The sequence below is a fragment of the Artemia franciscana genome, chromosome 21 (assembly GCF_032884065.1).
Source record: "Artemia franciscana chromosome 21, ASM3288406v1, whole genome shotgun sequence".
Classification (NCBI taxonomy): Eukaryota; Metazoa; Arthropoda; class Branchiopoda; order Anostraca; family Artemiidae; genus Artemia; species Artemia franciscana.
Genome location: NC_088883.1, coordinates 29,161,855 through 29,189,458, shown reverse-complemented (window position 1 = coordinate 29,189,458; position 27,604 = coordinate 29,161,855). Strand labels below are relative to the sequence as shown.

The following is a 27,604-nucleotide window of genomic DNA, read 5'->3' as shown; positions in this document are numbered from 1 at the left end:
TGAAAATCAAGTGCAAAAAAAATGGTAGAAGTATCCAGGCTGCTTCTGGTAGGGCACGCACTCTTGGGATGTGACACGACCTCACGAGTTTTCGGACTTGGAAAGCAAGCTGTGCTACCTCTTTTGAAGAAGAGCGAAGTGTTCAGAAAAAAATGCAAAGTGTTTCTGGATGAATCATCGTCCAAAGATGAAATTGTGAAAGCGGGTGAATATCTTCTCCTCAGCTTGTATAAAGCACGACCAAACGAAGATCTCACTAAGCTGCGACATCGAATTTTCTTGGAAAAAGTTTCTTCGTCTAATACTAAGGCGTTTGTTAAGCCTGAAAGGCTTCCGCCAACCGAAGCTGCAGCTTCATTCCACTCCCAGCCAGTGCGCCTCCAGGTATCCCGTTGGAAAGGGGAACCAGCTGACCTCGACCCGGCTGACTGGGGTTGGGTCCTCAGAGACCATAAATACTCACCTGTGATGACCCATTTGTTGCCCGCACCTCAGACTCTTTTGAGTGTCGTGAGATGCAACTGTAAGACAGGCTGCGAGAACTCCCGATGCAGCTGCAAGAATAATGGATTAGCGTGTACGTTCGCGTGCGGAGAATGTCAGGGTATCAACTGTTTGAACAGGGACAACGAGATTGTCGAAGACGAGGAGCTCGACTAGAGATATCAATGTTGTGTTTTTCAAGTCAACTATACTGCCTTCGAAAGTGCAAATTTTACATATAATAGCCATTTTATATATAACTGCCAAGCGGTTGTTTTCTTTATGTTTAGTAATTCAAATGGTTGTAAGAAATGTCTGTGATTCAAGAAAGTACAAGTTTGATACTTAAGCGAGTTATTTTGTCCATAGGCCTACATATTAGCCATTAGCATCTGGCTCAGGAGTCAGGCCTCCCTTCCCCCTTTCCGTTGTTTCCTCCAGTTTTGTTCGGTTTTCATGGTTCTCGTTTTCTTTCCTTCATTTTAGGGGTCAGTTTCGTGATCAGCAGATAGAAAATCCCCAGAAAACACATTTCACATGCTTTCTACCCCTACTCTGTATATTTCCCTTCCCCCCCCCCATTTCCCCGTTTTATGTTAATCGATTTTTTTATATCATTTTATTTCTCAATTTCGTAGTCACCAGATAGGAATACCCCAGAAAATATCTTTCAAACCGCTTTCTACCCCTACCCTGTATTCTTCTCTTTTCTCCTCTCTTTCCCCAGTTCCCCGTTTTCCGTAGTACTCTTTTTCTATACTGAATTTTAGATGTCAATTTCGTAATCAGCGTATGTGAAAACCCCAGAAAACTCACTTTAAACTATTTTCTGGGCATGTTCGGCATTTTTCCCATTTTCCCCCGCATTTCCCACTTTTCCCCTGTTTTTCGGGTACTCGACCCACTCAGATTTATGGGGACTTTTAGTATGTTGTACAGAATTTTTTTCTGATCATTTTGGTACCATTTTCGTTTACATTGCAATTTTGTCCGGGTTCGACCCTTTTTTGAGCTATAAGTCCTGGACTAAAAGTAAAGAACGATGTTGGCAGAATCTTCCTTTTTTTTTCTTTTTTGTTTTTGTTTGTTTGTCTTAGACCAGCGCACTTCGGATCAAAAGAATTGTCGTGGAAAATTCAAAAGGGCCTCATTCTATTGTATATTGAAAGAGCTAGTGCCCTTTTTAATAGCCAAAAATGATTGGATGGCAACTAACCCCCTTCCATTCCCATAATTTCCAAAAAACACATCCAATCAAAATTTTAAGATAGTCATTTTGTTCAATGATGTTGAAAGGTCTGAAAATTATATCTTTGTGGTTGACAATCCCCTACCCCACAGCCCTCAGGGCAAAGGTTATAAGTTGTCCCCTGGGTGCATATAAGGTATTTATAGAAATCAAATAAATTATATTCTATTCTATGCGCCATCTAGAGGAAATCAAAGGAAAACCACATTATTTGTATTCTTTCATTAGGATTCAACGAACGAAACCCACCTATTTCTGATTCTTTGTAGCCACAATGGAACAGATAAACATTGAACAGAAACATGACAACACTGAAAATTTCAACATTGGCAACAGTGACCTATTTTTGAGGCTTGAGTGTGCCATCTTGATGTAAACTTTCTTAGAGCCCTAGAGTATGGTGCTTTTCTTACGTAAGTGGGATTATTAATACATTCAAGTTTCCTTGATAGCCCTCTGTTCGAAAATAAAAGAAAGATATATGACAATCTAAAAAACTGTAATGTAAGATATAAAATATCATTCAGTCAAAATAAAAATTTTAAAAATACATGGAGACATAAGAGCAAAAAAATCAATTTCTACCTAGCTTAAGAACATAATCCATGAAATAAAATGTTCAAATCCATAGTAAAGTCCAGTAGAAAATATTCACAGTCAAAAATGTAACTGGAAATGCGATTCTACTTATTCTATCAATATATTTTCCCATTTCCTTCTGGTGAACCTTTTTAACTTTATTTTTAGTATTATTTTCAACAGAGTCTCTCTCTTTGTTGTCACTAAGCTTTCTGTCAGGGACTGGAATAGTTATTACTTTGCAGTCATCTTCAATGTAACTCCCAGGAGCCTTCAAATCTGGACAGCTAGTTGATAAACTGAGTGATGCCATTTGGACTGGGCTTTGCAGGTAGAAAATGTTCCCATTACACGAACCAAGTTCGTCAGTCATTGATCTAGGGCGTGAATCATTGATGCTTGAATTCAAAGAATCAAACGAAGATTTGTGCTGTAAATTATAATGTGATTCAGAGGAAACGATAAATCGATAATTATAAAAGTAGAAAAAAGCTTCTTGTAGTAGCACTTGCTGACTTCCAATGTGCTTCTGACAAAATATTAGAGAAGAAGCTATGCACAAAATTCTTAAGACTTATGTAAGCAGCAAATACAACATATTTAAAATCGTTGGAGGAAGGAGAAATTTCTCTTTCCTAGATAAATTAGAAATTAATCAAAAAAACTTTTCTTAAAACTTTTTCTTAAAAAGGAAATTTGTTATGAAATGGTAGTTCAGGGCTTAGACTGAAAATTGTGAGCCCAACCTACTTTGCACATACGAAGCACAATACCACGAATCTGTAGAGAAGAATAAAAAATAAAACATAAATAATAAAAGGAAAAATTGAATTAAAAACCACAGCAGAAGAAAAAGACAGAAGGGTTACGAAAGAAGCGACTTTCATTTCTACGTTGTCTACGTTGTGATCAAAGTGTACAATTCATCGACAAAATTAAAAAAAAAAATTAATAAGTGTAGCTGAATAATAAGGATCAAAACAAAACACTAGAAATTTACTAACTTTGATCAACCATTTACACAAGTAGAAAAATTATAACTTGTTTTTAAAGATTTCATTTGCCCTACACAAACCAAACTCATTGATTTGGGGCGTGTATAAATTTGGGGCGCTGTTTGAATTTAGAGAGTCAAACGATGACTTGAGCTGTAAAGTATAAAACAATTTAGAGAAACTAAAAAAAAGAAGTCTTGGTATATTTGGAAAAAAAGAAGAGAAAATTGAAAAAAATGATGAATGAATTTCTCAAAGAAGCAATAAACATAAATGAAAAGGAAAACATAGAAAGCGAGAAGAAGGGAGAAGTTGCAAAAACTTTTCTTTTTTGAATGTCTGGAGGTCCTTGGCCCTTCGTATGTGCAAAATAGGTCGGGTTCACAATTTTCAGTCAAAACCTTGAACTACCAATTTATATTCAATTTCCTTTTGAGTTTTAAGCTAAAGGTCCTTGGTTATAATAAATAAAATAAACTTTTAGAAGACAACGCTTTCAAGCATAAAGTAAAGAGCAATGGCAATACATAAGGCATACACAATTAAATAAAAATAACAAAAACTTAAGACGAACTAATGTGATTATGAACCAACATATGAACACCTAAAAAAGCAGAAATTAAAATGAATGGCCAAACTTAAAAATAACGGAAATCACCATTTGGAAATTTGAGGCGGATCTAAAATTAAATCAAAAGACACTTTTTGCATCCAGGTTGTCAAAAGGGTGTATCAAGGTGATGCAAAGGATGCATCACCTAAAACAATTAAAAATTCAAATGAACAATAAAGACAAACTTAAAACGGATAGCAACTACTGCAAACAGGAGTAAGGGTACTGCCCCGCTCTAAACCATCTAAAAGCTATTGCGTCATTTACGCTTTTACTAAAAAATATATTTTACGAATGTCATTAAGTGAAGCATCTGACCTAATATCTCAAACGCATTAGTGTAAAACACTTCCAAGGACATAAATCCGGTTATGGATTCTCTTTTTAAGTGACAACTCTATATTTGCATCTAATTCAAAATAAAACGTTGCGATTAGCAAATTATCTTAAGTGACAACATTGCTCCTTCTGCTCTTCAACTGGTTTTCTGTTTTTTTTTTTTTTTTTTTTTTTTTTTTTTTTTTTTTTTTTTTTTTTTTTTTTTTTTTTTTTTTTTTTTTTTTGCAGTCAAACATAAAAACTCATTTAAATTTCGATAATAGGAGGAGGTATAAACACTAAAGATTGGTTTGACACTTACCTGGTTCACTTAAGAAAATTGTGGCATTATTATATATAGCTATTTCCCATCATTAATAAATATTAAATAATAAAAAAACAAGTTTTTTAACTGCAAGTTAGGAGCGACATGAAAACTTAAAACGAACAGAAATTATTCCGTATATGAAATGGGTTGTCCCCTCGTCAACACCTCGCTCTTTACGCTAAAGTTTAACTCTTTGTCACAATTCTACTTTTTAAAACAATAAAAAAAACTTTAGCGTAAAGAGCGAGGCGTTAAGGAGGGGACGACTCCTTTCATATACGGCATAATTTTTGTTCCCCCGCTCCAACCGAAAAAGTCTCCCTGAAAACGTCCTGTGCACTTTACCAATAACCATTTCTGTATGTAAACACTGGTCAAGTTTGGAACTTGCAACCCCTCCCCTGGGGACTGTGGGGGATTATGTCATCCCCAAAGGCACAGTTATTATGTTTTTCGACTATGCTGAACAAAATGGCTATCTCAAATTTTGATACGTTGACTTTGGAAAAAAATGAGAGTTGGAGGGGGCCTAGGTGCCCTCCAATTGTTATTTAAGCACTTTTTTTGTCTTAAAAAATACGAATTTTCAAAAAATTATGACAGTTCATGTAAATAACTTACCACTAAAGCGAACATACCACTTGATGCCTTTTTTGTGTTCTTTACGAATATAATGGTCGCTTCTACCACAAGTTCAAATTTAGGCACTTTTTAAGCTTTTGAAAATGACGAATTTCAATTAAAGTACGAGTTATCCGTCGTTCAAGACAAAATAATACTACGTTTCCTCCGCGCCGTTTTCGATAAAATAATACTAAATTTTCTCAGTGTGAAGAAGAAAACGCCATAGCAATGGTAAAATTATTTATCCAAATTAATGTTGGAAAATCAGTGCTTGTGGATTATATAACATTAAAAAAAAATGGATTTATAATGAAACGGTAAGTTTGAGATCAATGTTTTAAAGTTTGAGACAGATGTTTTTAGCCTTTTTTATACCCCATATTTAGATCATTTTTAAGAGCTCACAAAGTGCTTAAATCTGAATTTGAGGTAGAAACGATTATTATCATCGTAAATTACATAAAAAAAGGCATCAAGTGGTATATTCACTTTATACGAAAGCCAGGTATATGGCTTGCTATAATTTTACCAAAAAGGGCACTAGAACTTTTAATTTACGTTAGAATGAGCCCTCTAGCGACATTCTAGGACCACTGGTTCGATATGACCACCCCTGGGAAAAAGAAAAAACAGCAACAAATAAACACGCACATGTGATCGATATTTTTCTGTATTAGATATTATTATCTAACACCATTATATCGGAAAATTATCGCATCGGCAATATCGGCAAATTATCGATATTATTCTGTATATTCTGTATTTTGTATTTATTCTGGCAATTAATGAAAAATTTCACATTTTTGTAGATAGGAGCTTGAAACTTCCACAGTGGGATTTCTGATACGCTGAATGCGATGCTGTGATTTTCCTTAAGATACTATGACTTTTAGGAGGTGTTTCCCCCTATTTTTAAAAATTAGGCAAATTTTTTCAGGCTTGTACCTTTTGATGGGTAAGACTAAATTTGATGAAACTTATATATTTAAAATCAGCATAAAAATCCGATTCTTCTGATGTATCTATTAGTATCAAAATTTCGTTCTTTAGACTTTCGTTTACTATTGAGTCGGGTCGCTCCTTACTACAGTTCGCTACCACGAACTGTTTGATATATATTTATTTTACGGCAGCTCAAATTTTGCCAATTCGTTTTGGAACAAACCATTTGTTGCTTCATCCAGATCTTTCATCTTGTTTTGCTTTTTTCATAATATCTATGGTTAAATGGCAATTAAGAGTGAAATGCCCTTACCTTTCCTAGATTGTTAAAAGAAGCTCTTCTACTAATGCTTGGTGTTAGGGCTCTCCTTATAACTTTTGTGGTATTTATTTTCTTCAATTCAACCTCTCGGCTAGAAAAAAAGTAAGTCCTAATAAACTGTGAACAATCTAAAACGACTTCCTTCGACACCAGAGAAGTAAAACTTATTGACACAACAATAGAATGTACTGAATTCCAGTCCGTTATAACAATTAAACTTCATGTTTGTAGCAACAGTCGTGGCCTGTTGGTCGCCACACCTCTTTGCTCTCAATCTGTACCTTATAGCGCCTCTTATGCTTTGCTGAAAACTTACTAAAATACAACATATAACCAATTGATAGCTATAAATGTTTGACCGATAAACAATATAAGTATGATCAAGTTTTAAGCGAAAATGGTAAAATGTGTTGTTTTCAGTAAGCACGGGTAGCACCCTAACATAATAAGTGGGTTTTGAAGGGGTGGTAACAGCTCTTCTGCTCTGAGCTATTGTATTTTGTTTAGTTTTTGATTTAATTTGAATTTTCTTTTATTCAATTCAGTCAGGGACACAACTTAAAACATTTTATGTTCCAATTTTCAAGCAGTTTTAATGAAATAGATGGTTTTCAGAAGGAACACAGCTGCGTCATACAATTAAGAAGGGGCCACCATCTCAGGGTTCTCAACAAAACAGTACCCATGTAGGCCGAAATCATATCTATCTTCCTTTTGTGCTCATGTTGATAACAATTCGCTCCGTTTTGACTGTTTTGTGTTTGTACAGAGTAGTGTATAAAAAAAAAATTTGTAACTTTATTTTTTTGTAAATAAATTATACGAGTTTTATTAGTCAAAATGTTGACGCTGACCCTACAAGCTTATGAATACATACGTTCCCAATCTTATTGGTCTTGTCTCGTTGCTGCAAGCACTTATTAAAGTGCCCCAGGTCTCCATGAGTCGAAGAACAAAGTTTCCAATATAAAAATAAATATTTAAAAAAGAGCTGATTATTGAAGCATTCAGTTGTACAAATTTTACATAGCCCATTAAGCTTAAGTTAAACATTAAACATTAAGTTTCCAGTCAGAAAAAGAAAGAAGCAGTGCGGGCAAATGAAGCGTATTTACGCTGTTTGAGTGCTTACTTCGGAAGCTATACATTAAATTATTCAAATCGGTGCATTTTTCAAAGCTTTTGTAATGGCATCTTCAGTACATTTTTGCCAAAACAGGATTTTTCCTGTACACTTTCACTTCTATGGCTACTCTATTCCATACGAGACAATTGGCAATACTGTTATGAACCAAAAACTATAGCCTCTGAACATAAAAATTAAATAAAAAAAGAATCAAGGACCGTGAAAATGCAATTTACTTTTTTGATTTGGATAGTCAGACTTGCAAAACCTCACATAACTTAAAAAAAAGCCAAAATTGTGGATTTAATTTTTAATTAAAGGGACCTCCATATTCAATAAATGCACTTTTTGATAGTATTGGGTACCAACTTGAAAAAAAAGAGAACAAAATATTGGTAGAAAATCAGAAAAGAGTAAGCTAAAAACACCAAAGTAAAAACAAAAAAGTAAGTTATATCATTCAATTAATGTCTGAACATTTTTCGACGAATACCGTTGTGAGTTTTAACTAACTAGTTTTTCTGTTTTAATTTCACAATTCAACTCGGCAATATTGACCAAAATGTGGTAATTTTGGAACAACGAAAAGAAGAATCTTATAAAATACCTTTTTTCAGGTATGAATGCCCACATGATGGATCCGAGGGGATGAAAATGTTCTTATTTAATGTCCTTGGTATTTAACGATAATAATTGCAGCACATTAGCGAGCCAAGTGGCTTTTTAAAGGATGTTCCCAGTGACGGCACTTAGAGAAATATGACCACATAGAGAGGCCACAACTGCAAGGATGCTAACAAATTGAAATTTGCATAGTTTGATAAGGTTTTGGTATTCTTATGGTAATTATTTGCTCTTGATGAATAAATTTGAGTTGATAAAATAAGTTCAAGTTTAATTTAAGAATGCAACTAAAGATATTATTATTTGTATTTTATTATTTTAAGTCTTAAAAGAACTTGTTATAATGACTGCTATTAGGTATTTAACAAATTTCTGATGTACAAAGTTCTTTTGTTTTTTTTTTTTTTTTCTTTGAGAAAGGTTTCCAAATGTGAAACCAAATATTTGGATATTGAAACAGTTCGTGGAAATGATTTTTTTTCTGGGGGGGGGGTGATCGTATCGAACCGGTGATCCTAGAAGATCAGAAGGTGACTCATTTGATTGAGTTCTAGCTTCTTTTCTAAGTGAACACAAAATTGGACGGCAGCTAGCCCTCCTCCCACGCTCCTTTTTTCCCAAATTCGAGATTGAGATTTAAATTTTGAGATTGCCATTTTGCTCAGAATAGTTAAAAGGTCTAATAACTTTGCCTTTGGGGGTAATATGACCCCCCCCCCCCCATGCACACGCAAACAAACACACACACAGCCCCTGGCATAAGGGCTGCATTTTGCGAAATTTATCCAATTATTGCGTGTAGTATTTATTAGTGGGAAGCATACAGAGATTTTTATTATGAGGGGAGAAGGAGAATTTTCTGCTTGGGGGTATTTTCCACGGTGAGAATTTTCCATGAAGAGAGAAAATTCTGGGGGGGGGAGCTTCCAGGGAAAATTTTACAAGGGAAAAATTTGCCAGAATTCTTATATGAAATTATTTTTACTTGTCTTACTACATCTTTGACGAGTAAATTTAACATGTGGAGATAGTCCAGAGAAAATGTTTAGTGGGATTTGAATTACTTAGAAGATTTTTCTTTATGGGGAGGCCACAGGGTGTGGGTGGATATCCAGGGAGCTAGATTTCCCGATATTATGTGAAAAAGATCAAAAATTAAATGAAACGAACAAGTTTTTTTTTCAACTGAAAGTGAGGAGCAACGCTAAAAGTTAAAAGCATAGAAATTATTCTGTATATAAGAGGATTTCTTCTCCTCGATATCTCGATCTTTACGATAAAGTTTGTGTTTGTGTCCCTATTTCTTAAGAATGATTCTAGAAGCACGCTTTTTTAAAAGTTCTAAAATACTTTAGCTTCAAATAGTTCTAAAATCTATTAAATTTTGATTTTTATACGTAGAATTATGCAATCTTTTTAAATAATATCGTGTGAAACTAAATATCGTGTGAAACTTTTTGAATTTTGAGGGCAAAACCCTCCTCCTTTCTAGAATCCTAACTTTCATATTCATTTTGGAGTTCTAGCACATTTTTTTCAGACTTATGTAAATTAAGGCCTGTCTGATTCAATAAATATCATTTTCAACAATCTAGAATTCTTATTTTTCAAAATTCAACATTAAAACTCTTAAAACTTTTGAGATTTCTAACTTTTTCAAAAGTTTCGTAATTCGTAGATTTTGTTTTCATGCTTGAACAACTGAAAATCTTCAAATTACCAGAATATTAAGAATACCCAGGTCTTTACTTTTCTAGCCCTTTTAATTCTTCTGTAGAGTTACAAAAATGAAACACATGCACACCGATTGGCCCAACCGATTGCAATTATCACCTCTAATTACCCTCTAATTATCACAATAAAGTTTATCTTTGTGTCCCTATTTCTTAAGAACGACTCCCGAAACACAAATTTTTAAAAGTTTTAAAATATTTGAGCTTTAAATAGTTCTAAAATACATTAAATATTAATTCTTATGCGGCTATTTTCCTGATCAAACCGATTGCAAGTTACTCTAAATATCACCATAAAGTCTGTCTTCGTGTCCCTATTTCTTTTGAGTGACTCCTGAAACACGCTTTTTTTAAAGTTCTACAATACTTTAGCTTTAAATAGTTCTAAAATACATTAAATATTAATTCTTATAGGTAGAATTGAGCAATATTTTTAAATAATACCGTGTGAAACTAACATAACTTGTTTTCCGAAACTTGAATCCAGTAACGATTCTATATTCTTTACTAATAACCTAATAGACAATTACAAAACAATTAATAGACAATTACCTTTTACTCTCTCTCTCCCTCTTTTTTCCCTCTCTCTCTCTCTCTGTCTCTCTATCTCTCTCTCCCTCTAACCTAAATTGCTGCGAAATATTTGTATCAAATGAGTATTCCGTTATTTTCCCACCTTCTCCTCCAAAAATTGTTGACAATGGCAAACTCTAGTAAAGTTGCAAAAATGAAACACATGCAAACCGATTGGCCTAACCAATTGCAAATCACTCTAATTATCACGCTAAAGTTTGTCTTTGTGTCCCTATTTCTTAAGAACGACTCCTGAAACACGCTTTTTTAAAAGTTCTAGAATACTTTAGCTTTAAATAGTTCTAAAATACATTAAATATTAATTCTTATATGTTGAATTGCGCAATCTTTTTTAAAAAAATATCGTTAGAAACTAACCTAGTTTGTTTTCCGAAAATTGAATCCAGTAAGAATGCCATATTCTTTACTATTAAGCTAATAGACAAGTATAATACAATTAATTGACAATTACCTTTCACTCTCTCCCTCTTTCCTTCCCTCTCTCTCTCTCTTTCTCTCGCTCTCCCTCTTTCCTTCCCTCTCTCTCTCTTTCTCTCTCCCTCTCTCTCTTTCTCTCCCTCTCATCTGAAACCCCTGAATTAAATTGAAATATTTTTATCAAATGAATATTCCAATATATTCCTACCTTCTCCTCCAAAAGCTGTTGACAATGGCAAACTCTAGTAAGGTTGCAAAAATGAAACACATGCAAATAATTACATACACATCAACTGCTTTCACGTATGAAACCTTTGGTAGACTTGATGACTGGTTTCGACTCAAAGTAATAAAGGTCAAAATTGTGCTTGATCCTAAAAAGAAAAAGAAATCAGAGCGCCCTAAAAAACAAAAAAAAAACAAAAACAAACAAAAAAACTTCAACCAGAACAAACAACGGAACATAGCACACGAGTAATGAATGCATGTACGATTTTTAACAAGAAAATATGGATTTCCTCGCCTGACCTTGCTCCATGTCACTTTTTCCTTTTCCTTTGAATTTCTAGATGAAATTTACCAAATCAAGTGAAAATGACAGTGAAAACTGAAAAATGATTCATTTATTACCATAAAGGTAAAGATGTACTAAATTTACTTCCCCCCCCCCCCTGGGACATAGCAAATTGCGTCCCTGTTGTCGTTTCATTATATCTAGGGCTGGAAAGGTAATGTTGTCTGAGAGACTATTTGTACAACAGTTTAAAACGACATTAGTAATTGCAAAAGGCCATTTTACATTTCAACGATTAGTAACGCTGATTCCAATGTATTTTCTTACAGTTATTGTCATTTTACAGCGTTAGACGAAATTCAAATTTTTGAAAACTGTTTTATGTGAAAAGGTGTAGTTTTTTTCCCAGACCTAAAGCCGTGTTTCCATTTATTGTTTTACGAAAAAACCAAAAATCGGCCGCTGAAACCACAGAAAAATTCTTCTTTTTTTTAAAAGAAAAGCAAAGCTCGTTTCGCAATTGACATGTTAATTCTTTTGGCTGGTAAGCCAAATTAATGGCACCCAAATAGAATTTGTCAGTAGGTATTGTTATGAGTTTGTTGTATCAGCTGCTCGAATGGTTTTTTAATGATTTTTAGTCTACGTGACTCTTTTTTTCATCTTATTTTACAACAAAGGCGTCTTTTGAAAAATTTAGAAAGGGCCAAGTTGTGGATACTTGAAGCTTTTTCATTTGGCTGGTTCATTTGCAGCTTAGACCATATAAAACCAAAAATAAAAGTTTCGTTTACCACAGCTAAACCCAATAAATGGCACATCCATAGGGTTTGTCAGAAGGTATTGAATTTTTTGTCTCAGCTACTAAAATGGTTTTCTAATAATTTGTAGCGTGAGTGACTTGAATAATGATCAGAATTTATTTTCTCATCTTTTTTATAAAAATAAAAAAAAGTTTTTTCAACGAAAGTATGGAGCAACATTAAAACTTAAAACGAACAGAAATTATACCGTATATGAAAGGGGTTGTCCTCTCCTTGACGCCTCGCTCTTAACGCTAAGTATTTTTAGAAATTTTGAAAAAGCTGAGATCGATCTGAGAAAAGATCAGTGTTCATTTTCTCATCCTTTTTTCTAAAACAAAGGTAGCTTTTGAAAAATTTAAATAGGGGACAAAATGTGGGTATTTGAGGCTACTTTTTGTATTGCTTCTTTTATAAGACAGTATAGGAAAAATTGGGGGTTTTAATTGGCTGGTTCGATTGGATTTTAGACCATAAAACACCAAATAAACTGTGACCTGCCACCTGTAAGGCATATAAACGACAATCCCAAATAATTTGTCGTTAGACATTGTTATGAATTTGTTGCCTCAGCTACTCAAATGAACTTCAAAAGATATTTATGCTACAACACTTGTAATAAAATCCATAAAAAACTTCCATTTTTGCTTTTTTGGCTCATCATCCTTATACAACAAAGACTGCTTTTTAAGAAACTAAAAGTCGGCATAAATATTGGGATTTGAATTTTATTTCTTCCATTGGTTTATTTTTTAACACAATATAGGGAAACAGAATTTTTGATTGGTTGATTCATTTTGACTTTAAATCGTAAAATGCCAAAAAATGCGGCTTACCATCGGTAAGCCACATAAACGGCACTCCCACAAAATTTACTGATAGATCTAGGTTTGAAATTTAGGTGTTCAAGAGATTTTCGATTGAATGACTTTTATGTGGCATGACTTGTAATATTAACCAGATTACTGTTCTTTTCAGTTCATCCTGCAGTTACAACAAACGGCTCTTTAAAAGATACAGAAAGGGAGCCGAAATTTTGGTTCATGGTTGTTATCTTTTTAATTGTATTATCCATATTTGTATCAAAATGAGCATCTGATTGAAAAACCGAAAAAAAAACATTGGTTGAACTGTAAATATTTCTTCAATTTATAAAAGCAGATTGTCTAGGAAAACTGTAAAAAAAAGGGGTCAACCTCAAACGAATTGCTATACTAGTGATTTTTTCACTACCCGACCCAAAATTATGTGCTGATTGTGAATACAAAAAGTATAGTGCTCTAGCTCTTTCACAAATTTGAGTTTTTTTTAGGTGAATTTGAGGTTGAGGCTAAAAATGTTGATTGAGTAAATACTTGAAAATGTGATTCGATATGTCATTTCTACACTTTTTTGCTGATAAACGTGAAACTAAATGTTTAAAGTCAAAATAATTATTTGGGGCTTAAAGCTTTGAAAGAGATTGAAGCTGGAGGAGAGGCTCTAGGAGAATTGTGAAAAAAAGACGTCAACCTAAAAAAAATTCCTATGCAAATGATTCTTTAACTACCCGGCCAAAAAATGTTTGCTGATTCTGAATCCGAAAAGCTTGCCACTCTAGCTCTTTCACAAATTTTAGTTTTTTGAAGTTGAATTTGAGGCAAAAAATGATGATTGAGTAAATACCAGCAAATGTGATCAGGTATGTCATTTCTTGACTCCTCTTTTGCTGATGAACATGAAACTAAATGTTTAAAGTCAAAGGAATTGTTTGGGGCTTAAAGCTTTGAGAGTGTGTGAGGTTGGGGAGTAGGTTCAACTGGCAGGTGTATGTTAAACTTGGCCTATGGCAAAACATTTGCAGCCTCATGCCTTGGTAACAACCAAGACTGGATCCAGGTAAAGTGATGTATGCCTGGAACCTCAGTTTTGTAAAAGTGAGTATGAATGAGGAGGACGAGGGGAAGTTGAAACGCATATTTGGCGACAACAAAAAACATTCTGCTAAAGAGCTTCTCTTAGCTGAGACAAAACAGTAGTTCCAAAAAAGGGATCAGCATACTCAGATATAGCGCAAGACAGAGATCAACTACGTAAGGCAGATAAAAATCACAGTAACACAGAGATTCATTGGATAGTGGCAAAGCTATTCAAAATTTGGTTTTCTTCTTCGCTACATTCGTCTTCAAGGTTTCCGGCACCAACTGTTTTGCAATTATAAATTGTTTTATATTTTTGCAGTTTACATGATAAATCTAGCAATTTTGTCAAAATTTTTAGGAGTTATTCTAGTTTCACTTGACAAATTAGATTTTTACTTTTACCTCAAATTTACCGCTGTATCTACCGCAAACCTTTGCCAGAAAATTAATTTTAAAATTTTCAGGTATTTTTCTAATTTGAATTTAAGAAATTAAAGTTATTACTCAGAAAGTATAACAGTTTTGCAGTTGAAATAATAACTTTAACGATTCTGTTAAAATTTCCAGAAATTATTCTACTTTCAATTGACAAGTCCGATTTTTTGTTAATTCTTGTACTTCAAATCTACCTCTGTATCTATCGCAAACATTATGAGTTAGAAATTAAAATTTTCAGCCAGAGAATCGAAGACGCAAAAATCCTTTCGAAACTCGGGGACAACGACCATTTTCGACAAAGTCAATCTTTTATGTAGCTCAAATTTGCCTGGGTGACAACTTTACCCTTTCCATCTTCAATTCAAGTTGTTATAATGTTCTGATGTATTAGGGATCTTAAATAAAACCCCCTAAAACCCCATCCTAGATTTGGAATCGTCTTTTCCGGAGGGTGTTTTTTACATAAGAAATTCACCCTCAACCTAAGAAAGCTCGAATTTCTAGAAAAGCTAAAGTGGCAAACTTTTCGGATTCGGAATCAGCACAATTTTTTTTTGTCGGATAGTAAAAGATTCATTTGTATTGCAGTTTGTTTGAGGTTGATTCCTTTTTTCACCATTAGCCTATTACCTCTCCCCCAGCCTCACTCTATCTTTCAAAGTTTTAAGGCCCAAGCAATTCTTTTGACTTTCAACATTTAGTTTCATCGAAAAAAAGCGCATAAATGACATTTGATGGTATTTACTCAACCAACATTTTTTACCTCAACCTCAAATTCAACCTAAGAAAAATTCAAATTTATAGAAGAGCTATAACGGTTACCTTTTTGGATTCGGGATCAGCAAAGTTTTTTTAGTTGAATAGTGAAAGAATACTTAGTATAGCAACTTGTTTGAGATCAAATCGCAGTTTTCTAGACTAATAGATTAGATCTTCGTACAGATAGCTGAAAATGTATTCACATGATAGTTTAAAATTTTAACAAAGACTCAATTACTGGCAGTTTAGAAACACTTTAAATCGCCATTATTTACCATTTTTAATTATTTTTAGTTCTTATTAGTTATTGAGATTTTTTTCGCAATGATAATATGAAAAGTAAAAAAAAAGTAAATTATGGATATATACTAGGTCGAAATCCGGGCACCACGGAGAAAGGGAAATGAGATTTAATGAGACTGGAATTGACTTTCAAAACCCAAGACATAGACACTTTATGGATATAACATAATAACAATTTCATTATTTTGCTGCTTTTGAACTTCCATAAACTGTGATGGTACCCAACAATTGAAGCAGGAAACTTATTCATCAAAATACAGAAACAGTAAAGGGCGTATTTTTGCAAAAGCGGGAAATAAAACTGAATGGTTGTTTAATTTCCCAAAATATGTCATGATTCCTAGGATCTGAAAAATTGTCCAATAGCGACGAAAAGTGACTTCAAAATTGCTAGAAAGACTACAAAACATCCATTAGAGACTTTTCTTTACCAGAAAATTGTGAAATGTAATTATAGAATGTGTAAAATATGTTCCCCATTAATTTTCCTTAGCATACTATTTGACTAAAATTAGATATTAAAGAATGTCTCGTCTAAGAAGTGGTTAATTTCTTTATTTTTATTTTCCTACTAAGCAGCTTTCACACTACGTGCGTATTTTTTAAGGTTAGTGATGAAGTTACGCTACGATAAGTATAACCATTGACATTTAATGTCATAAGTCATACTAATATGCAATGCTTTATGGCTTAGTGTGAATGAACCTTTAAGGGTAAGAAAAAGTAATTACCTAATGTGACGCGAGCTGGGACCGATCCAGGGTCGATCCAAAATGATACCCAAGAAAGAATGACGATAAAGATTGCTGGAACATAAAAATCGAGTATATAATAGCCGAATTGCCTCTGAAGAACGAATTCAAGGACCAGTTGGCTATATCCATATCCTATAAAAAAAGAAGAAAAGACTTAAAAACAAACTTCATTTTCTCAGCTCAAACTTTCAGAAAAATTGTTGACTTGACTTCATTTAAAGGTGTTACTTGGCAGCATCGCCAGCGTAGAGGGAAGGCTCCATTCGTAGCAATAGAAGTTTCAGAAGAAGGGCTCCCAACTCAATCATCCCTAGGTATATTTTGCTCTCCGGTGGATAGCTAGACATCTATAGGCACGTGTAGATCGTTCTTCGTGAGCCAATTTGCATGGGAACTAACTCCAGACTAGCATATATGTCAGGGCTTAGAAAAAGGTGTCTAATTGTTAATCTTGGAATACTACCAACAACTAAACGAATGTTGGGTCAACTATACTTTTAGGAGAATACCCACGGGCACATATGAGTCCAAAAACGAAACGTTACAAACTTTAAACCCCCATCATATAAAGTCACATGATTATTTTCAGAATACTCATTGGCTAAGAGTTGCCGACATTACCAGTTCAGTTACGGTTAAAAACCTAGAAAAATTTTGTACCTTATTGCATAATTTACGTCACATACTATCCTTGTATGGCTGATCAACGCTACACTGACAAATGCGATGCAGAGGCAAAACTGCCTATAGACAATTAGACCATGCATCCAAAGCGAACCACTGATCGAACTTATTGGATGTGTTAGGCGATAATATGGTTAAGCGATATATCGAAGTTTTCACTTTGTATATTTGTTATTATGATTTCGATACCTCCGATAATTTTCTTTTTGATTTAAACTAATTAACTCTTCACTTTGTCCAAGTTCAATAATGAAAATTGTAATGAAGGGTATTTTGCCCAATTTTTTTCCAAACATTGGATAATATAAAAACAAGCTTCGATGACATAAATGCTTACCATAAAAATCTAGATTTGAAATTACACTGGCTAAGCCTCAGGATAAAGGAAATTAAACTATTGGCTATTTTTGGCTAATCAAAATCAGCAGCATTTCAATGTTTTCTGCTGAGAACCGTTTGTATTTTTTCGAGATTTAAAAAAGGCAGGTTTTTTTTAATTGAAAATAACAATCAAAAATGAAACAAAGTTTGAGCAAAATGAATGAACTTTTACAGGTTTGGCGAGTTTAGGGCGCTAAAATAGGTTTGAAAATTATAAGTCGATAAGACAAGGGATGAGTGAAGAAAAGGTTGTGTTGGGTAACGAAAAGATTGATCGGTGGGCAGCTTCACTTACCTTGGTAGTATTATTAGAAATGAAGGTGGGAGCAGTGAAAATGTTAAAAGTAGAAAGGCCAAGGCTCAAGCTGTTTTTTTACAACTAAAAAAAGTTTGAAAAAACGAAAATTAAGTCTGCAAACCCAAACTAAGATATTGGAAGGTATGGTAATGACACTGACCAAATATGGCTCTGAAGCATGGGTGCTCCAAAAAGCGGATAAAGATTTATTAGATGTTTTCAAGAGAAATTCCTTATGGATTGTTCTGGGTACCTGGCTGACTGATAACTTTCAAACAGTAGGCTGTACAAAAAGTGTGGTTCAATTCAGCTTTCTAGGGCTATAATGAAAGAAAGATTGAGATGGTTAGGGCATGTTCTCCAAATGAAGGATGACTGATTTCCAAAGATTGTCCTTTTTGGCCAACCGTCTAGGCCTAAACGGAAAGCAGGTCGTCCTTGTCTGGGGTGGAACTATGTCATAAAAAAAGATTTAAAGAAAATGAGAACTTCTAGGAAGAATGTAAAGATTGAGACTCTTAATAGAATGTAAAGGAGGACGAGCATGTGTAGCTGTGTTGGCCTCGGGCGGCTTGGCTCTGCAGTGAGTTGTTAGTAGCAGTAGTAATTATTGACTTCGTCTTCTTAACATTTATTTCAAACCTATTCTAGCTCCCTGTCCTCGCAAAACCTCTATAAGTCAATTCATTTAGCTCACATTTGGATTTAGGATATTCAAATCTTCAGCATAATCTAGGTCCAGGAGATCTCCCCCCCCCTCATTTGATTCCATGGTCTCCCATTGCCTTTCCTGTGCTTCTTAAAACAAATCCAGGAAAATGATCAAACAGTTCGTGGTAACAAACTGTAGGAAGGAGCGATCCGGCTCAATACTAACCAAAACTCTAAAAAATTGAATTTTGATATCAATAGCTACATGAAAAGAATCGCATTTTAATGCTGATTTTAAATATATATTTTTCTTACCCATCAAAAGTTACGAGCCTTAGAAAAATTTCCCTTATTTAGGAAAATAGGGGGAAACACTCCCTAAAAGTCATAGGATCTTAACGAAAATGACACCATCAGATTCAGCGTATCAAAGAACCCTACTTTGGGAGTTTCAAGCTCCTATCTACAAAAATGTAGAATTTTGTATTTTTTGACAGAAGACAAATCACGAGTGCGTGTTTTTTTTTTTTTTTTTTTTTTTTTTTTTTTTTTTTTTTTTTTTTTCAGGGTTCATCATATCGACCAAGTAGTCCTAGAATGTTGCAAGAGGGCTCATTCCAACGGAAATGAAAAGTTCTAGTGCCCTTTTTAAGTGAACGAAAAAATTGGAGCTCACTTTTTTCCCAAAGTCAACGGATCAAAATTTTGAGATAGTCATTTTGTTAAGCATAGTCGAAAACCGTATTAACTATGTCTTTGGAGATGACTTACTCCCCCACAATCCCTGGGGGAGGGACTGCAAGTTACAAACTTCGACCAGTGCTTACATATAATGTTGGTTATTGGGAAGTTTACAGATGTTTTCAGGGGGGCTTTTTTGGTTTTGGGGGTAGGTTTGAAGGGAGGGAGCTATGTGGGAGGATCTTTCCTTGGTGAAATATGTCATGGGGGAAGAAAAATTCAATGAAAAGGGTGCAGGATGAATCTGGTCACGTTAGAAAAAAACGTCAAATTCAGAGCTAATATACAATGCTGGGTGTTCGGAGCCTCTCTATTATGGAGTATAATTTGAAAACAACATAACTATACGAGCGATAAAACATAGATACCACAACCATAACTCAGCTAATGAAAGAACTGCTAAGAGATAATACAACTATAAAGCGAAAACAGGTGAAAACTAACGGGAAAATAAACGAACTTCGGGGTGGAATGGGGCCCAGAGAAAAAATATAATCCTTTTCCAATTTTGAGCCTAACTTCTGCAAAGGAGTAATAATGTTAGAAGCCCCGAAATACCGAATTATTTTCTTTTCAAACAGTTCGTGGTAACGAACTGTAGTAAGGAGCGAACCGGCTCAACAGTAAACGAAACTCTGAAAAACGGAATTTTGATGCTAAAATATCCATCAAAAGAATAAGATTTTTATGCTATTTTTAAATATATAAGTTTCATCAAATTTAGTCTTTGTCATCAGAAGTTACAAGCCTGAGAAAATTTGTCTTATTTTGGAAAATAGGGGGAAACACCCCCTAAAAGTCACATCACACCATGGCATTCGGCGTACCAGAGAACCCTGTAGTAAAATTTTCAAGCTCCTATCTACAAAAACGTGGAATTTCGTATTTTTTGCCAGAAGACAAATCACGGGTGCGTGTTTATTTGTTTGTTTTTTGTTTTTTTTTTCTTTTCCCCAGGGGTCATCGTATCGACCAAGTGGTCCTAGAATGTCGCAAGAGGGCTCATTCTAACGGAAATGAAAAGTTCTAGTGCCCTTTTTAAGTGACCAAAACAATTGGAGGGCACCTAGGCTCCCTCTCACGCTCATTTTTCTCCGAAGTCAACAGATAAAGATTTTGAGATAGCCATTTTGTTTCGCATAGTCGAAAACCATAATATGTCTTTGGGAATGACTTACTCCCCCAAATTCCCATGGGGAGGGGCTGCAAGGTACAAACTTCGACCTGTGTTTACATATAATAATGGTTATTGGGAGTGTACAGTCGGTTACAGGGGATTTTTTTGGGGGTTTTGGGGGTGGAGCTGAGGGGAGGGGGCTATATGGGAGGATCTTTCCATGGAGAAAAATGTCATGGGGGAACAGAAATTTAATGAAAAGGGCGCAGGATTTTCTAAAATTACTATGAAAAAACAATGAAAAAATAAACATGGAAAAGTTTTTTTTCAATTGAAAGTAAAGAGTAGCATTGAAACTTAAAACGAACAGAGATGATTGCGCATATGAGGGGCTCTAAAAATGCTTTATCATAAAGAGCGAGGTATTTAGGAGGAGATAAATACCTCGCTCTTTATGCTATAGTATTTTTAGTAATTTCAACTATTTATTCTTCGGCCTTACTGATTCAGGGGTCATTCTTAAAGAATTGGGACAAAACTTACGATTCAGTGTAAAGAACAAGGTATTAACGAGGGTACCAACCCTCTCATATACATAATAAAAATTAAAGAATATAAAAGTTTGTTACGTAAGACAATTCTTAAGTTACGTATATTTTTTACTAATAGAAAAATTCGTTAGAAATAAAAATTTATAGTTGCCTTTTTGTGTAACCGAAAAGTTGCATGGCAACTAGGCCTTCTTTCCTATCTCTTATTTCTCAGAATCGTCTGATCAAAACTAAGAGAAAGCCATTTAGCCAAAAAAGGAATTAATAAGCAAATTTCATTTTAATAATTTATATGTGGAGAGCCAAAATCAAACATGTATTAATTCAAAAACGTTCAGAAATTACATAAAAAAACTAGGTTTTTTAACTGAAAGTAAGGAGCGGCATTAAAGCTTAAAACGAACAGAAATTACTCCGTATATAAAATGGGTTGTCCCCTCCACAATCCTTTTCTCTTTACGCTAAAGTTTGACTCTTTGCCACAATTCTGCTTTTTAATACAATTAAAAGCTTTAGCGTAAAGAGCGAGGGATTGCGGAGGGGACAACCCATTTCATACACGGAGTAATTTCTGTTCGTTTTAAGTTTTAATGTCGCTCCTTACTTTCAGTTACAAAAACTAGTTTTTTTTTATGTAATCCATATAAAAGACGACATCTTACAAGGATAAAACCTTTACTTAAGCTCTTCTATTAACAGAATCGAATGCTGGTTCATAATCTATAAAACTGAGGACTAAAGATATTTGGCAACTAAGGCACTGCTCAATTATTAACCTAAGAGTGAAAATTCGGTTGACATATCCTCTACCTTTTCTAAGAGTTCACTGTTCTTCTCTTAAAACTTCTTCTTCTGATTTATCTCTTTGGCTAATTTCTAGTTTCATATCACCAGGTAATTTTTCTGTGAATTTTTAATTCTTTTTAACTCCTTCTATGACAAAACTGACAAAATAAAGAAGTCTTAAACTTGGATTTTAACTAAAAGACTTTTTTGTATCCTCTTCTTTGTTCTCTCGGCTTATTACTTTCAAAATGTTAGTTTTTAATTAGATTTTAATGACTTATAAAATTAGTTTCTGTGCAGTTTTCTGATTCTTTTTTGATCCCCTTTAAAAGGAAAACGACTATTTTGGTTGAATTAGACTTACCGAAAAGATTTTCTAACATTTTCTTCGAATCTTTTTCCTTGGCTTATTTCTAATTTTCCAAATCACCGGGCAACCTTTTTCTATGAATTGCTTTGATTTTTTTTTTTTTTTTAACTCAGACTAAGACGAAGCTACTAAAAATAATCGGATGGCTTTTTGTGAAACTAAGAGACTTTGAAACTAAGAAGACTAAGAGACTTTGTGTATCTTAAGTAAACAAAACTGAACATTACTAAAAGACTTTATTATATTTTGATTTGTTTCCTTTGTTTCAATTTTAGGTTTAATTTTAGGTGATAGGAAAAATGTCTGCGCAGATTTTTCTCTTTTTTCCCTTTAAAAGGAAAATGACGACTTTCGTGTTGACCTGGATTTACTGCAAATATTCTTTTATTTTTTTCTAATTTATTTCCTTGGCATATTCCTAATCTTTAAAATCCCCTAAGAATTTTTTCTATTTGAGACCTGAATGATTTACTTCCTTATTTAGCTCCTTTTAAAATGAAACTGCCAAACTTGATAGACAGTTTTATATTTATAATGTACAAGAAATACTTTTTCATATTTTTCTAATTTATATCCCGGGATTTTTCTAATCTTTTGAGTCATCTGACCATTTCCTGAATGAATTGTAGAGCAATAAAACGTCAACAAACAAGCAAAATAAAAAATATCAAATGTGCAAAGTTTGCCAGAATATCTCTGATCTTTCCAAATATTTAGACTAACAACTAAGATAAAAATATTTCCTAATCTTATAAGTAGTTATGCAACTTTCATTATGAGTCGGATTTCTACCGAATAAAAATTATTCCAACCATGAGGGGGGAATTGCCCCTTCCTCAATACTATGCTCCTTATGCAAAATTTGTTCTTTTTGCACGAAGTCCTGTGGAATAAAAAGTTTAACTGGAATAAGGGGCTATATTAAAGTACTAAGAAACTTTAGGGTAAAGAACAAGGGATTGAGGAGGGGGCAGCCTGACTCATGTACAAAATAATTTCAGTTCATTTAAGCTTAAATGTTGCTCCTTATTTTTAGTTGAAAAACTTGTATTTTTTTAGTTTAACTTCATAATAAGTCAAAGGCATAATTTCGAACATTTTTGCAAACAAAGTGAACAGACATTGTTAACAAATTCTATGGATTTGTAAGCAAACTTAGATAAAAAAATATTAAAAGAAGAATAAAACATGTACTTTTTAATTTTCAGATTGATTGATTTGGATTGTTTCCAATCTTTTAAGTCATTAGGGACCTTTTTTCTTAGTTTTTTTTTCTTACATTTTTAGGTGTGGTAAAGGTAAAGAATACGATATTGGACTTTACAGTCTTTCCTGGCGGTGCTGATCTCCGTTTCGTAGCCCTTCATTTAGGAAGTGCCATGGGGAAAGACTGGGGATCAGCCAAATTGTGCTTTCGCAAACCCTTCCTGTTTATCTTCCCACACTTCTCCAGATACCCATTTAGAGCTGGGAAAACTTGGTTTGAGCTTAAAGACGCACACGTATGACCCCCATTCCAAACCAAATGACCAGCGATACTCGAACTACAACTCTAGTAATTACGAATAAAGCATTTTAAGTCTAGCTCGTTAACTAATCGGCTCGGATGGCTTTTTTGGTTCCCTTTAAAAAGGACCCGAAAAATTTCATAAGTAGGAATAGGTCAGTGGATTGGTGCGCAGGATTTAGGATCCTTTGTCCAAGAGAGCAAGGGATCGATGCTACTGTACCAATTATTTGGTTTGGGACGGGGGTCAGTGGCGTTACTCCGTAAGCTCATACAGAGGTGCCCCAGCTCTATATGGGTACCTGGAGTTATCTAGGGAAGGTAAACAGGAAGTGTGTGCGAAAGCACAGGATGGTTGGCCTCCAGCTCCCCGTTGCACTTCCCGAGAAACGGATATCAGCACCGCCAGTAGGGACTGTAAAGTCCAAAACTGTATTCTTTACCTTCTTTACCCAGGACTTAATACATACCTGAAAGAATTTTTTATATGTTTTTAATCATTTCCTAATCTTTTAAGCAATCAGATAGCTTTGATAAGAAATTGCATAATAATGAAAGGTCAAGAAACGAATAAAAACAAGATTAAGGTGTAAAATATTTCCCTTATAATCCATATCTTTCTCAATACTTAGATTATTAACAGAGATAATATTATTTTCAAACCTTTTAAGTCGTTATGTCACTTTGATGCTGAATAGAATAAAAGTAAAAAGCAGCGATTGCTAAAGAGTATATTAAAGAGAGCAAGTAGAACGTGGCTCCAAATGAATTAGGTTTCATATACAAAATACTTAAAAGTAGAAAAAATATTTAGTTAGGTCGATTAAATTAGCAAAGTTTAGCTTTTCGCCGTGGATTCATTTCAAATTTGAAAATAAATAAAATCAAATAAATTGATATGAAAACAGAAGCAAAAATATGAAAAATTTCCAAACTGACTGTAAATTCTACTTGAATTAATTTATTTATTATTTTTTTTTTTTTTTGGTTGTCAGTCACCTCTGTTTCTTAATCTTATAAATCTTACAAGTTTCGTAATGAATTGCATAGCAGCCAAAAATCATAATCTAAATTATTTGTAGATAAAGACCACTAGTTTAGCTTCATTACTTGATTACAATCAAAATTTAAAAAAAAAATAATATTTTTCAAACACAAAAAAGAGTTTCGTCAAAACTTCAAACGTACACTATTTGTTCTGTAGGTAAGCGGACTCACCTACAGAAGCTCTACCCTCAACCCTCCGCTCTTCGTGTTAAAGTCTTATAAATGCTGTGTTGAAAGCATTTATGAGTTCAACTAATTAATTTATATGTAACTAATTAATGACTGCCTTTCAGAATATTTGCACTGAAAACTTTGTGTTTAAAGCAAGCTTGCACTGAATATGCTCTACTGTTCTTGATGAATTAAAAAACAACTTTTTATTCCATTCCAATTGACCTTGTGGATGATCGACCGTCCATTAAGCTTTCGGGAGAAAACTTCAAACTTAGTGTGAAGATTGGGGAATAAAAAAGAAGCAAATACCTCATATTTCTATTAATTTTTGTTCATTTAAGTTTCAATAAAACTTTTACATTATAGAAACTTTTCTATTTAATTTTGTTAGTTTTTAGTACCATAACCAGGGCTTACCACACACCGGTAAGCCCGGTAAGCATTCTTAAATATGAGGAGGGCCACTGCACCCCGAAACCCCAATTTTCGAAGCAAAGTATGATTTTACAAAATAAACCTTCACCTCAGCAATGAGGGTGGCTTAATCCAAATTATATATTAATCCAAATATACATATTCTTCTTAATGGAGAAAGGTCAGAAGTTAAATTTATAATCTCCAAGTGTTCATTCAGCTCATCAAAACATAACTCATGAAAAATTTGAGAAAACAGGTATAAAAGACCACCCCCCCCCTCAAAACAGAACCTATTTCCTTACTATCATTTAGATGATGTGAGCAATGCTCTACAACCGCTAGTTTAAGTGTATAAAAAGTCTATAACACCGTCATATACCTCAAATGGTAGCCTATATGCCTCAAATGGTATAAGCAGTAGCTGCTACCTAGTAAAGAGCTATCCACAGCCTATAGTAGCCAAAAGTTGAAAAACACATTTAAGAAAAAAGCCTAACGATGAAGAATTGCCATTTGACACTGATTGCCATCAAGAATGGCATATATAGTTTCTAGTACTCTTAAAAATAAAAGTTTATTGCGAAAACAAATTTAAGGTGATTTCGAATAAAAGCCTGGATCTCCTGAAAAATAGCGTATGATCAAAATGTAAAGTGCACCAATGGAATCAGCAGAGTTCGTGGTAACGAACTGTAGTAAGGAACGACCCGGCTCAATAGTAACCGAAACTCTAAAAAAACGGAATTTTGATACCAATAGTTACATCAAAAGAATCAAATTTTAATGCTGATTTTAAAAATATAAGTTTCACCAAGTTTGGTCTTACCCATCAGAAGTTGCAAGCCTGAGAATATTTGCCTTATATTAGAAAATAGGGAAAAACATCCCCTAAAAGTCATAGAATCTTAACGAAAATCACATCATCAGGGGTTGTCCCCTCCTCAACACCTCGCCCTTTACGCCAAAGTTTAGACTTTTTTGTCACAGTTCTACTTGTAAAACAATAAAAAACTTTAGCGTAAAGAGCGAGGCGTTGAGGAGGGGAAAACCCCTTTCATATACGAAATCATTTCTGTTCCTTTTAAGTTTCAATGTCACTCCTTACTTGCAGTTAAAAAAATTGTTTTTTATTTGATAATATGATCTGATTTATTATAATATGATATTTATAATATGATCTGATAATATGATTTATTTGATATGCAGTCCATCACCTTGAACAACACGGAAAATCACTTTTTTGCATTTGTAGCGATTATTTGTTTTCTTCTTTTTCTGCCAGGGCTAGTGAGGGATGGTAAAGCGCTAGTTTTCTATCATCATAGAAACATAGGAAAATATCGTCAGTTGCTTTATCGATATATGTTGGATAGGGTGTGAAGCAATATTTTGTGTTCATTTTAAGTTTCTAATTCGTTCTTTACTTTCCTTAGAAAAATTGTTTTTATTGCTTTTGTAAATGGCGGGTTTGGAGTTTTCGTAACATTTTGAATATCAATTGTATAAGTTTGATCGAGACAGCGCCAGATAGTAAACGTTTTTTTGTAGTCTGTTTTTGTACATCGAGAAAAATATCTCTGTACTGGGAGAGCCATCACCTCACAGGACACAAATAAACTCGATTCAAGAAAAAAGGCTAGGTGTTAATCTCCACATATACACTCCAAACCTCCTTTCATGTTCATATGAATGATCACTAAAACTTAGAAAAATCAGGCATAAGGTACGTTTTTTCCCTCTTCAGGCCAAAAGTTTGATGTGTGCAATTAAATGACCGAAAACGCCACTTTGCTATGACGCAACATATTTTATTAATTAAAAAGTACCATAGGAATTCCAATATCCGTTGATATGAGTGCTATATTAATATTCTATGGCTGTGATTTCTATTCGATCACCCTTAGAAAAAACAAAACAAAGAAACATGCATCCGTGATCTTCATTCTTGGAAAAACTGCAAAATTTTACAATGTTCTAGATAAGAGTTTGTAACCTCTAAAATAGGGTTGTCTGATATGCCTAATTTTCACCAAGACTTTCCTTCTCTTTGGTAGTATTTTCTTCCTATTCTAAAAATCAGGCAAAATTTCTTCAGCTCATAACTTTAGTTAGTCACCTTCTATAGCTTGAAACCTCTAAAATAGGGTATTCTGATATCCTGAATTTTCACTAATTCTGTCCTTCTCTTCCGCGGTATTTTCTTCCTATTGTAAAAATCTGGCAATTTTTTTTATTCTCATAACTTTAGTTAGTCATACTTGATGAACTTTTACATATTTGAAACCAGCAGAAATAGCAAGTTTTTTGACGCAACTGCCTAACCAGGACTCATTTTTTTTTTTTTTTTTTTTTTTTTTTTTTTTTTTTTTTTTTTTTTTTTTTTTTTTTTTTTTTTTCAGCTACTATTAGCAAGTGTCAATCCTTGCTTTGGTTTATTACCACGAACTTTTGTGAAAAGTT

At 33.9% G+C, this 27,604-nt stretch overlaps 1 protein-coding gene across 1 annotated transcript in view; it reads right to left on the bottom strand.

The window, feature by feature from the left end:
• Window positions 1-2,220: 2,220 nt before the first annotated feature.
• Window positions 2,221-27,604, bottom strand: part of LOC136040804 (pH-sensitive chloride channel 2-like) — a 62,115-nt gene continuing 36,731 nt past the window's right edge. The window contains exons 6-9 of the mRNA XM_065725134.1: window positions 16,397-16,552; window positions 11,156-11,321; window positions 6,445-6,544; window positions 2,221-2,741 (exon numbers count right to left, since the gene is read on the bottom strand). Coding sequence (XP_065581206.1) covers window positions 2,352-2,741; window positions 6,445-6,544; window positions 11,156-11,321; window positions 16,397-16,552 — 812 coding nt within the window. The 3' untranslated portion in view covers window positions 2,221-2,351. The remainder of the gene's footprint in view (window positions 2,742-6,444; window positions 6,545-11,155; window positions 11,322-16,396; window positions 16,553-27,604) is intronic.